General features: G+C 35.0%; 1 protein-coding gene across 6 annotated transcripts in view; it reads left to right on the top strand.

The window, feature by feature from the left end:
- The window catches only part of FMNL1 (formin like 1), a 1,099,995-nt gene that overhangs the window by 593,406 nt on the left and 494,089 nt on the right, over positions 1 to 12,500 (top strand). For all 6 annotated transcript variants that reach the window (XM_044055136.1, XM_044055138.1, XM_044055134.1 and 3 more), the window contains exon 6: positions 11,135 to 11,278. In XM_044055136.1, coding sequence (XP_043911071.1) covers positions 11,135 to 11,278 — 144 coding nt within the window. The remainder of the gene's footprint in view (positions 1 to 11,134; positions 11,279 to 12,500) is intronic.

The raw sequence follows: 12,500 nt of genomic DNA, 5'->3' as shown, positions 1-12,500 counted from the left end.
TCGCCGAGCTTCATGAATCCTTGGGTTTGTTTTGATATTCCTTTATATTCTCATTTATATAACTTTTACATCATTTTCTTATCCCCATTTTCCCCAAAACACTTGTATTTAGCATACAAGTATTCTTTTAAATTACTATTCTCTTTTTTGTAACTTACTAATGCCCTATACAAATTCAAAGAAGCCAAGTGAACAATTGGGTTAATTAATCCTAATCCTCCTCCCTCTTTCTTTACATACAGAAGCTCCTTTCTAACTGGATTAAATCTCGATCTCCATATGAACAAAAATACAATAGACATAATTTATTTTTCATAATTAGATGGAATCATGTAAATACTTACTAAATAAGTTTACTTGCCTAATAGAGTAGAATTTATAATTTTTTTCTTGTATGGCAATCTACACAACTTCCAAAATGTACACATATCTCTTAATTCTTGAAATTGTTTTTCTCTCATTGCTTTTTCTTATGGTTATGTGATCCAGATTCTATTCCTAATGTATCTATGACCCCTACATTAAACTGTATATCTTTTATATTTCCCATTAATCCAAAACCTTTACTTTTGCCCTTGTTTATACGTAAACCAATTATCTTTAAGAATTTATTTAATTTTCTGATTGTTTCTTCCATCTATTCTTTACTTTTAGTAATTAACGCTATATCATCTGCATATGTATATATTATAGGTAATCACATTTCCTCCATTATCTCATATCCTGACATATCCAATATTCTATTCATTTTATTGACAATCACATTCATAACCAAAGCAAATATGATATTACTTGCTGGGCATCCTTGCTTTTTTCCACACCCTATTTTTTTCTCACTTAACCATCCATTTAAAATTATTTTTACATTATTTTTTTCATAAGCTGACTTAAATAATTTTACTATCCTTTCACTTATATTATAAGCTCCTAATATATCCCATAAAGATTCACACTGTATTTTATTGAATGACTTGCTTAAATCTCCTACCATGACTTTAGCCTCTCCCTTTTTATGTATAATATCATCTATTACTTATTTTATTATTCATAATAAGTCTTGACTTCCTTTCCCTTTTCTCCCAAAGAATTTGATCAAGCAACTTATCTACTTTATTTGTTAATCTTTTAATTATTATCATCATAAATATCTTATAATCCATATTATTTAATACTACTGTTCTCCATTTTATATATCATCTTTCTTTCCTTTTTTTCCATACAAATGTTGATTCCCCTACTTATCTCTTTATCTAGCTTGCCTATCTTTAGCCATGTATTTAATACCCACACAAAATATTTTTTTGCCAATTTTCCTTGTCATTTTACAGATGATATTCAATACCATCAATCCTGTAGTTTTATCCAGATTAAGATCGTTCAATATTTCATTTAGCTCTTTCACAATTATATTTTTCTCCAAATTCTCATTATCATCTTTATTTAGTTTTTTAACTATTTATGTTTCACTTTTACCTCTTTCTTTACAAAAGTATGCTCTATATACTTTTTAATCACGTCAAGTACTCCATCTTGTGTAGTTGTTTTTTCTCCTTCATTACTCTTTAATTCCCTTATTATTCTTTTATTCTCTTGTACTAATTTATTCAAGTAAGGTACCACCTCTTCTTTTCTCCCTTGTAAAAAACATCTTTGCTTATATAATAATCTCCTAATCTTCTCATCATATGTTTGCTTTTCTTTCTCATAAAAAAAAAACTGTCTTATCTGTCAATATTTCTTTAAACACTTTCAGACTCAACTGCTTATATTTTAATCTCTCTAGCCTTCTCTTTTCATTTTGACACTCCAAAAACATTTTTTATGTTTTTCTTTGAAGCTTATCCACCATGTCCAATTTTCATAAAATATTCTCACACCTATATGATCCTTCCATAATTTATTAATCTGTTTCAGATCTTCTTTAAATCATTTTCATTAATCCTCTTAACATCTTTGCCTATTCTCATGTGCCCTTCTTTCTCATATACCTCTATCCATATGGATACAGGATCTGAAAAGACTGTCCTTTTTATCCCTTTTTGCAATATTTTTACACTGTCAGATACTAAAAATAGTTAATTTTGGTTTCAGTTTTACTTTTTCAGTAAGTCCAGTGTTTATTATCCCATATGTATAGCTTTCCACTTTTCATTATCTCATGTATAATTGTAACATCACTATGTTTTTCTTTCCAGTTCTTAAATTACAAGTAAAATTCACCAGTAATATTATATCCGTATTAACACCTACATAATTTAGAATTTTTTAAACATTCTTTCTTTCTTTCTTTGTAACATATGCATATATTGCAATAATTCTGCAAACATTTGTTTTGCATCTTAAATCTATTATCATTATTCTTCTCAATTCTACTATTGTAAAATCTAATATTTAATTGTTTTCCTGGCATAATACACCTATTCCTGAGCATGAATCTTTTTCCATTTTCCATATAACATTTCCACCCCATAATACTTCAGTTTGAAACCTTTCTTCTTCTTTCAAAATTCTAGTATCTTCCAATACAGATATGTGCATATCAAGTAAGGCACACCATTCTAAAATACATAATCTTCCTTTAATATTCTTCATACTATTAACATTTAAAGCTAAGATCTTCAGCCTTTAAAATAAAATTATTATTATTATCCCCTTTTTCATCCTTTTCCTTTTTGTTTTCTTTCACAACCACACTTTTAAACTTTCTTTTCTTCTTTTCACCCTTTTTCCTATGGAATTTTTCCTTCCGCTCATGTCTTGGTAATTTGCATATTCCTTTTTACTCATACCAAGCAACTCTTCTCCTTCCCTTTCCCCATCTTTTCCGTCTATTATTATATCTTTATTTCTTTCCTGTGTACTAACCTGTGTTCCTTTTTCCTTTTTAATATTTCTGTCCATATCATTTACTGGATCTTGTATACATTTTTCCTTGTAAATTCTATATTTTTTTTTCACAATCCAGCCATGTATGTACAGTTTTTCCACATTTTTTACATTTCATATCACATTTTCTTGCTTCATGCCCTGTTTTCCCACAAATATAACATTTTTGTTTAGCACATTCATTAATCAAGTGATTATTTTTTCCACGGAAAAAACATGTTTTTGGCTGCGATCTATATTTATCAAATCCTCTATTACCATTCACACTGATTACACTCAAAATATGTACAACATTTTCCTTTTCCATTTTCAGAACAATTCCACAGTCCCAGCCCCAGGTCCATAAACCTTGGTCATCACATATTTTTGTTGTGTCCATAATATTTTTACATAGAGTCTTTAAATATTTTTTCAAGTCCTCTTTTTCAATTTGTGTTCTAAATTGTATGAAAACTCTCTTTTTGGTTTTTCTACATACATACTCACTCCAAGGACTAAAGTTCTTTTTTGTTCATATAATTTTAAGAAGTTCCCTGAATATTGTCCTCTCTCAAAAAATATATCACAGTACATTTCTTTATTAATAAAAATAAAGACTCTTTTCTGCTTGGGTGAAACAACTCCGTGCTGCAATTACTGTGTTCCATACTTCATACCTTTCAAGTCCTTTCTCTTTCTTACTGCAAACTCTTATAACAAATTTCTACTTTACTTCCCCACTTCTTCAACTATTCTTTCTCTTTCTTTCACCATTTGTGCATACAATTTTCTTTTTTTCCCTGCACCCTCAGAAACCTCCTCTTCTTGTATTGTTTTCATAATCTCACCCCATGAAGCTGCCACTTTGCTCTCTGATTTACTCTGCTTAATCATTTTCTTTAGGGTAAGCATCCCACAACCCTCCTGACTGGAGGGTTGTTACAACACAGTCTTGTATCTTAAGACTCAAACAAACCCTGCTGAAACAAATCCTCAGAGTCAGCATTCACTGCATCTGACACATTAACTGGCTTTGAAAAGGTTCAACTGCCTTTTCCACCATCTCCATTACATTGTACTCTCCTCTCGACTTCTCCTTCACCTCCAATTCCTTCTCTGACAATTGCAATATGTCTGTTGTCCGAATCACAGCACCATAGTTTGAAAAACCCTTCCATTATCTTCTCAAACCTCCATGTTTGTTCTGACTGGCTTCCTACCTCTCCAAGCCACCTACACACCCAGACCAACAGACAGAAAGAGCCACAACAAAAGAAATCCCCACATGCAAATGAGTAGGAGGAGGTCTCTGATGCCCTGGCCAAATTTCTCCTCGTAGTATAAATTCCATCTTATGTCTTCCCTGAAAAGATGCCACTAGCCTAATGGGACTAACCTGGTTAAAAAAGAATAAATAAAAAAAATAAAATAAAATACAGGTTGATGCCAAACCTGTTACTCTCTAACATTTAAGTGATTTAGAGTAGTCTGCTCTTATCCTTTTCCAGTTTCGCAGAACATCTCTGATTTTTGCTTCATATTTATGTCATGTTCTTGAGCAAGTCACTTAACCAGACAGTGCTTTGGGACAATTGGGAATTAGTCTAGGCTCCTTAATTGTCTACAGGACTGCATGCCTAATAACTATGAACCTGTTGTCATTGTTTGCCAGCCATTCCCTATTGTATAGCTAATTTAGTTCAGGAAATGTTATGGTGATATCAACAGCACACATTTTGTTTAATGTAATATAGGTAATGCATTCTTCAAGGGTAGTAGGCAATGCATTTGTAGACAAAATTGTTTGCCAGCAGCAACCTCTGCATTAGTAACAGTTCTCTTTATGGTGGAGTTACTAATACATGTTGTTTTAAACAAGGAATATATTTTAAAACACTAATGAAGGTGAATTTAAGAACATGTGCATTTATGCATACCCCTAAAAATGTGTGCAGGGGGCCCATGGTTTGAAAAACGGGGACCAAGGCATGCTGGCTAGATACATTTTCAATAAATATGAGATTCAATTGGTTTTCTATGAATGTGAGTGTTATACAGAAGTTTACTGCTACTTCTACTAAGTTTGTTTTCAGTGAGAGATGTTTTGTTTTGTCTTTGATTAGCAAATGGCTGTTTGTAGAACAAAAACACCAAAAATCAGGAGAATTTTTAACATTCACCTTAAGTGGTTTTGGTCATGAAGTTTCATTCCTGGATGTGATTATTGGGTGGGAAGCTACTACGAATGAGGTTTTCAGTAGTATTCACCAAAAAAATACTTTTTGTAACAGCTATGTACATTATAAAAGTAATCACCCCACCTTTACTAAAAAGAACATTCTTCATGGCCAGTTCTTCAGGGCTTCACGGATGACCGTGGATGATACTACCTTTTTTCAGGAGTTTCAGTTTATTAAAAGGTTATTTTTGGATAGGGGCTATCCTACAGATTTACTGGACAAAGCTGCCAGCGAGATTATCTCTAGAAAGGAGAATTATTTTCCTCCCATTTTGGTAAAAGGTTTCACAAAATGAACATATATGGATGGTGTAGGTCCGAGCAAACCTAGGTTTTGTTTGGATATGAGTTTGGACAACAACCAGATTCGTAAAATTATTAACGAGAATTGGAAAGTCATTTTAGGTAATGGTGACATGGTAAATGTATTGGGTAAGGTGCCTTGTTTTGTGTACAACAAAAATTGTAAAATCAAGGATATGTTGGAGAGGGGACATGCTTCCTGTTGTTTAGGAGTAAACAACAGAGGTATGTATAAGTGTATGGGATGTAAAGTATGTAGGTACATCCACACTCGTTCTCATATTTTTTTGCAACACCTTGATTTCAACATCACTGTTCCAGGTAGACTAGATTGGCTATGTGTAGTGGATGTCCAGCGTTCTACGTGGGAATGTCCATTAAAAGTTTGAGGACATGTATTCTTGAACATTTGTATGCTATAAGAACAAAAAATGTCAACGATGCCTTGTACAAACATTCCACTATGTGCATTAACTGGAAAATGTTCACCTTCTCGGTTCTTGAGTTAGTGAATAAGGACATCAGGGGAGGTGATTATAGGAACAAAGTAGAACAGAAAGAACCGGTATGGCAACTGAGATTGGCTTCTTAAATATATCCTGGGCTGAATGACACAGGCAATATAAAATGTTTTTTAAAAAACAGAAAAGTTAATATTAAAAAATAAAGTTTTTATTTAGATGTATTTTTTACTGCAAACAGTAGTCTATGGGACTAAGTTTACTGATGGTTCACTTCAATTAAATAATTGTTTTATGAGTTGAACAGCTTGTTATACAATTAATTGTTCACTTACTGACAGTATTTTAAGTGTGTTTCTGTAGTAGTGAATTGTATTTCTGATGAAGTCGCTTTTGACGAATAGTGAATTAAATCATTTTACACTAAAAGACTTGGTTTTCTCCTGATTTTTGGTGTTTTTATTCTACATTTTCTTTGGTATACACTGCTGCTGTTCCTGCTGCCTTTGTTTTTCTTAAATGGCTGTTTGTGCTATAAAATTTGAAATAAAATTTTTAAATTATATCCAAATATCTGTAATCATCGTAAAAATACAAAAGCAAATAGTGTAGACACTGTCAGATTTGCACAATGTAAATGGAAACTGGGAAGAGACAGCCAGGTAATGGGACACTGGAATGACTGTGGGGGGAGAATTACCATGCTTAAGGCCCCATCTGACCATGATCCAGCTCTGCTGACCACAATGATAAGTCAACATGAAGTAGATTCTACTCCTTATCAAAAAGACTACCAATATAACCACCTCTTGCATCCATGGCAACACTGTCAGTAACAAAAACTCTGCATTCTCAAACATTTTTACAACTCCCTGAGTGCCCACATAAGGTGCCTCTGGTCTCTTTGGTGTGGAGAGCATAGCTATCATTTCTCATGTGTGAGAGCTTTCTTTGCATTTTACCTACATAAAAGACATTACAACAATCACAGGTAGTGGTTTCATAGGTTTATAGGAACTACAATGCAACTAGGTCTGAAGACTATGTTTACCTTGCCAAATACCGCAGTCAGGATGCATCCCCCACTTCCAGAAGGGCAGAGTACATCATGTCAGACATGAGGTTGTAGGTGCTGCTTCAGTCATCATCATCATCATCATTAGTTTTAAAGGACACAAAGGTATTACTCTGCTTCACATTCAGATGTTTTTCCAGAAATGCGGCAACCTTTGTGTAATGAATCCATCTCTCCAATGTCTTTTATTTATATGTTCATAGAGGTTCAAATCCTTGGTTTGGGTGTTTGGGCAACAATTCATCCCATGAGGGTAAAAGAGATCCACAAGTCCGCATTAAATGAAATTACAGTGCTGGTGTTGGACAGCCAAGTAAGCATCTCCATTACCATATTGATACTGTGGGCAAAACCACAGGGAAAGGTCCCCATTTCTTTTCCAGTGATGCTTTAAAATGATTTCTTTCCTCATAAATGAACACTGGTTCATATTTATCTGCATTAAATAAGTCTAAAAAGTATTTTAGTTATTTTGAATAATCTATTTTAAACAAATCTTACTAGGGTTTAGATGCAGTAGGATGAGGAGCTGTTTACCATATTCTGACTATTAAAGTATAAGGAATAGGCAATATATAGATACACAGAAAGATGTAGATATATAGGTGTATATGGTAATAAGTAAAATAAAATAGAATTATCATGCTATACGAATCAAATAGTCAGAACTACATAAGAAGCAAGGGAAAGTATTACATCCCACAGAAAGCTGCTAATGTTGAATTAACTTCCCCTTGACTCTGTGAACACTAATACTATTTGGGCTTAAGAAGCAGACTTACATGGATTCCTGACAGAGGCCAACAAAGAGACTACACACTATGTAAAGGCTTCAATGCCTACATTTTGATTGGGAGGGGTGCAGATTTACCTCAGTGGTTAGCATACTTGTACCTGTTTTGTGTAGCAGCACATAGCTACTGCAGAGGAAAGATGTTGTAGCTGTGGGTCGAACCTATGCTTTGAGGATGGCTCTACTGGTGGGCATGCAGATAATGAAGATTTGGATATAAACAATTATAGTTAGGAGTCAAACAGGAAGCAGTTTATACACAGAGGATTGAAAGTGCCAAGTGTCTCTCCAACGCCAGCACCGTGTAAAGGAATAATGGTAAGACAGTTATTCAGGCTGGATACCAGCGAGCAAATTACTCGACATGTCTACCTACCCAAACTAGTCTAATATAGGATGTCACTCAGCTGGTACCCAGGAAGTTACAAGACATTTATAACTACCCAAACTTGTGTAATATAGGATGTCGCTCGGTTGGATACCAGTAAGTTACAAGAAATGTATACCTACCCAAACTAGTCTAATATATAGGATGTCATTTGGCTAGGTTCCAGGAAGTTACAAGATGTGTATACCTACCCAAACTAGTCTAATATAGGTTGTCATTTGGCTAGGTTCCAGGAAGTTACAAGATGTGTATCCTACCCAAACTAGTCTAATATAGGATGTCATTTGGTTAGGATCCAGGAAGTTACAAGATTTATATAACTACCCAAACTAGTCTAATATAGGATGTCTCTTGGCTGGGTTCCAGGAAGTTACAATACATGTATACCTACCCAAACTAGTCTAATATACGATGTCGCTTGGCTGGGTTCCAAAAAGTTACAAGACATGTATACCTTCCCAAACTAGTCTAATATAGGATGTCACATGGTTGGGTTCCAGGAAGTTACAAGACATGCATACCTACCCAAATTAGTCTAATATAGGATGTCGCTTGGCTGGGTTCCAGGAATTTACAAGACATGTATACTTTCCTAAACTAGTCTAATACAGGATGTCACTTGGCTTAGTTCCAGGAAGTTACAAGACATGTATACCTACCCAAACTAGTCTAATATAAGATGTCACTCGACTGGGTACCAGTAAGTTATTTGACATGTATACCTATCCAAACTAGTCTAATATAGGATGTCACTTGGCTAGGTACCAGTAAGTTACTTGGCATGTATACCTGCCAAGACTAGTCTAATATAGCATGTCGCTCAGTTGGGTTTCATTAAGTTACAAGACATGTATACCTACCCAAAGAAGTCTAATATAGGATGCCTCTCAAGCTTGATACAAGTAAGTTACTTGACATGTATACCTACCAAGACTCTTCTAATATATGATGTTGCTCGGCTGGCTACTAGCAAGTTACTTGGCATGTGTACCTACACAAATTACTCTAATATAGGATGTTGTTACACCCCACCCCCCAACTATATATATATATATATATATATATATATATATATATATATATATATATATATATACTAACTCCAGGATAGCACTACAGTGGGGAAAGGGGCATATACATTTTATTTGCCCAACAGTACTTACATTCAGTGAAATTTGATTCAGTGAAATGAGTTTTCAGTGATTTCAGATTTCAGCGATTTTTTGAGAGTGAATTGAAATTCAGTGAAATGAGTTTTCAGTGAATCAAAGTAGACTCAGATATCTATACATATATATATATATATATATATATATATATATAGATATATATATATATATATATATAGATAGATAGATACATATATTAAAAATCAAATTAATATTTTTATATAGACATTAAAAAGAAAATGATCAGACTACATTTATTAACTTAAATAAAAAGGCGAGTTATAGGAAGAGGTAAAAAGTGAAGGTAGGAGTGTAGTGCAAGGAAAAAGTCAAAGAGCAGGAAAACCTAGAATACAAGTAGGAGTGGGTATCTGTAAAGACATAGTGGTAGAAAGGAGGGGGGATAAGGCAGAGTGGGCACTGGGCAGAGTTCAAGTAGGGTTCTTACAGGGGCAGTTCCAGGAGTTAAGCAGATGTTCCTTTATAGCGAGTTTGAAGTTGCAAGGGTTTTGGATGGTTCTGAAATGGAGAGGAAGTTCATTGATTCTGAGACATTTATAAGGGGAAAGTGGACAAGGTGAATCTCTGAGTATTTATTTCCTTCTAATAATATTAAACTGTAAGATCTACCTTGCTTAATTTCTCACTAGCACTAGCACTGGCAATATTTTTTTCTGCTCACTCCTTTACCTGATTTCCAATGCTGGACAGAGCACCAAAATAAACCACAGCCTACAGAAGCTGAGACTGTTTGCTCCCTTGTAGTGAATATTATGTTCCAGTACATCCGTATACTGGTACTGTAAATAACTTCTGAACTTACTGACAGTTTCTCACACTCCTTGCAGTTTTCAAAGTAATATTTAAAATGTACTTATGTCATTTCTCAAAAATAGTTTTAAAATATTCATTTTTCTCTTAATCTGTTTTTGCAGAGGTAAAGCTCTTGTGATAGGTATTAGCAGACTCCACAGCTTGCCTACGCTGTGTACACCACAACAGTATTACCGTTCTTTCTGTTTGCCATTTGGTAAACATGACTCTTGGCTAATTACATGACCACTAAATGGGCAACTCTAGAGACATTTTGAGTTACTTTTTTGTCCTTTCCCACCTACTTAAATGTCTTTCCACTACACCATTAAGTACTCTTTCATTGTTAACAGCACTTAAAACCACATAAGTATGTTCGTGGCCATATAAACGCAGGACACATTCACATACACAAACACAGATACACACACACACACACACACACACACACACACACACACACACACACACACACACACACACACACACACACACACACACACACACACGCACACACGCACACACACACACACACACACACACACACACACACACACACACACACACACACACACACACACACACACACACACACACACACACACACACACACACACACACACACACACACACACACACACACACACACACACACACACATTGATGTTCCTGAGAAAGCACCATTCTTTTCCCACAGAAGAAATCAGACATCAACACAGTGGCAAAAATGAACCAGACCTTCTATTCCTGGGTGTACTGCCACAAGATATCACTCTGCAAAGGCTTGGCTCAAGAACTGATCTTGTAGTGGTACTTTTGAGTTTGATGAGTACAGATAATTCACACCACTAGAAAGCACTTTGGTTTAGGGCTCTATTTACAGTCATGTTCTCACTTCATCTTATCTCTTGTTTGTTATAAACTATTTTAATTGTCATAGAAACATAACGAGGAAGAAGTTCAAAACTGTAGATTTTTTTTTTTTTGACACGACTGACTCTAACTCATTTTTTCATGTGCCTGTCTAGGTTTGACATCGAAAATGCAGATAATGGAGGAGTGACTTCAGACAGGTCAAAGTCTCTGGACAGATCAGTGGAGGACCTCAGTAAGAGCAGTTCCTCATCTCCAACTCAGGGTTCATCAAGGGCCTCCCGACATCACACTGTCAGGTAACAGGAAGACATAACACATGCCTGGGTTATGAATGACTGTGGTACATGACACTCTTGTTCTGAAAACAGTACTTGAAGAATACACATCTCTAGGAATATGCTATACACATTTTGACTTATTCAAATTGTGTTCACTGTGTCTGTACATAGGTAGACATTTCCTTCCCTCACAGTCAGAGCAAACACATTAAATATCTTAGTCCTAAAGTCTGGGACACAGATGAGGTACATGGTCGGGTTTAGGAAGGTTAAAGTTTTCTTTGCCTAACTCCTGCAAACAGAATCACACACACTAAGCACACTTACTCTCTCATCACAGAAAGGCATACACATTAAAGACCTTGAATTCTGAACTCAAGGGCACTCAGTTAAAAGGCAAGCACTCCGAAAATGGAAGATCAGAATCTGTTTTATGTAAACTGTAAACTGCAAACAGGATCAAGAACGTCTGACCATATCATCAACGTTTTCAAAACTAAAAAGAGTAGCAAACTGTAAATACAGTGTTTTTGAAGGGGAGGTGTACTCCCTTGCACCCCCTACCCTCTGCTAATTATATATACCAACAATGAGATCACAGTACAGTGGAAAAAAGGGCAAATTCCCAGATTCCTACTGGACTGCAATCTCAGTACAAAGAATTTGACTATTTAAAATGTCGATCATATGGTCTCTACCTTATGGAGTGCAATGTTTAAAAAACTGAATGTCAGCTAGACACATATCTGTCTATCTATCTATATATATATATATATATATATATATATATATATATATGTATCTAGCAATGACTTTTCTAACACTAGCCTGTAAGCACATATTAGCAGTAGCCATGGGCTACCTAACCAACTAGCCCCCAAAACAGCACATACACACACATATACAAACATGTCTGACTGTACAGTCTTTCTCTGTTCTGTTCATCAGTGGACCCAAGTATAGACTTATACTCCATTTAGCATAAGAGGCTGAAGAAATTCTTAGTCATATTTTATAAGGGTATTGGCTGCACCCAGTGTCTCACAAGTGAAGCAGACTGTATCCAGTAATGCTTGGTAGTGCATGGTACCCTGTTCACTTTACTAATTCATGTATCTCCCTTCTAACATGGTACATAAGTTCTACTTAGTATTTAGGACATAGCCTGGCTACAAAAGTATTACTTCATATGGGCATATCAGTTGCAGTTCACTTAGTTGAAGCTCATTCTACTGAACCA

The sequence above is a fragment of the Protopterus annectens genome, chromosome 13.part0 (assembly GCF_019279795.1).
Source record: "Protopterus annectens isolate FY-2018-M chromosome 13.part0, PAN1.0, whole genome shotgun sequence".
In the NCBI taxonomy this organism is placed as follows: domain Eukaryota; kingdom Metazoa; phylum Chordata; order Ceratodontiformes; family Protopteridae; genus Protopterus; species Protopterus annectens.
This window is presented reverse-complemented; position numbering and strand designations above follow the sequence as displayed.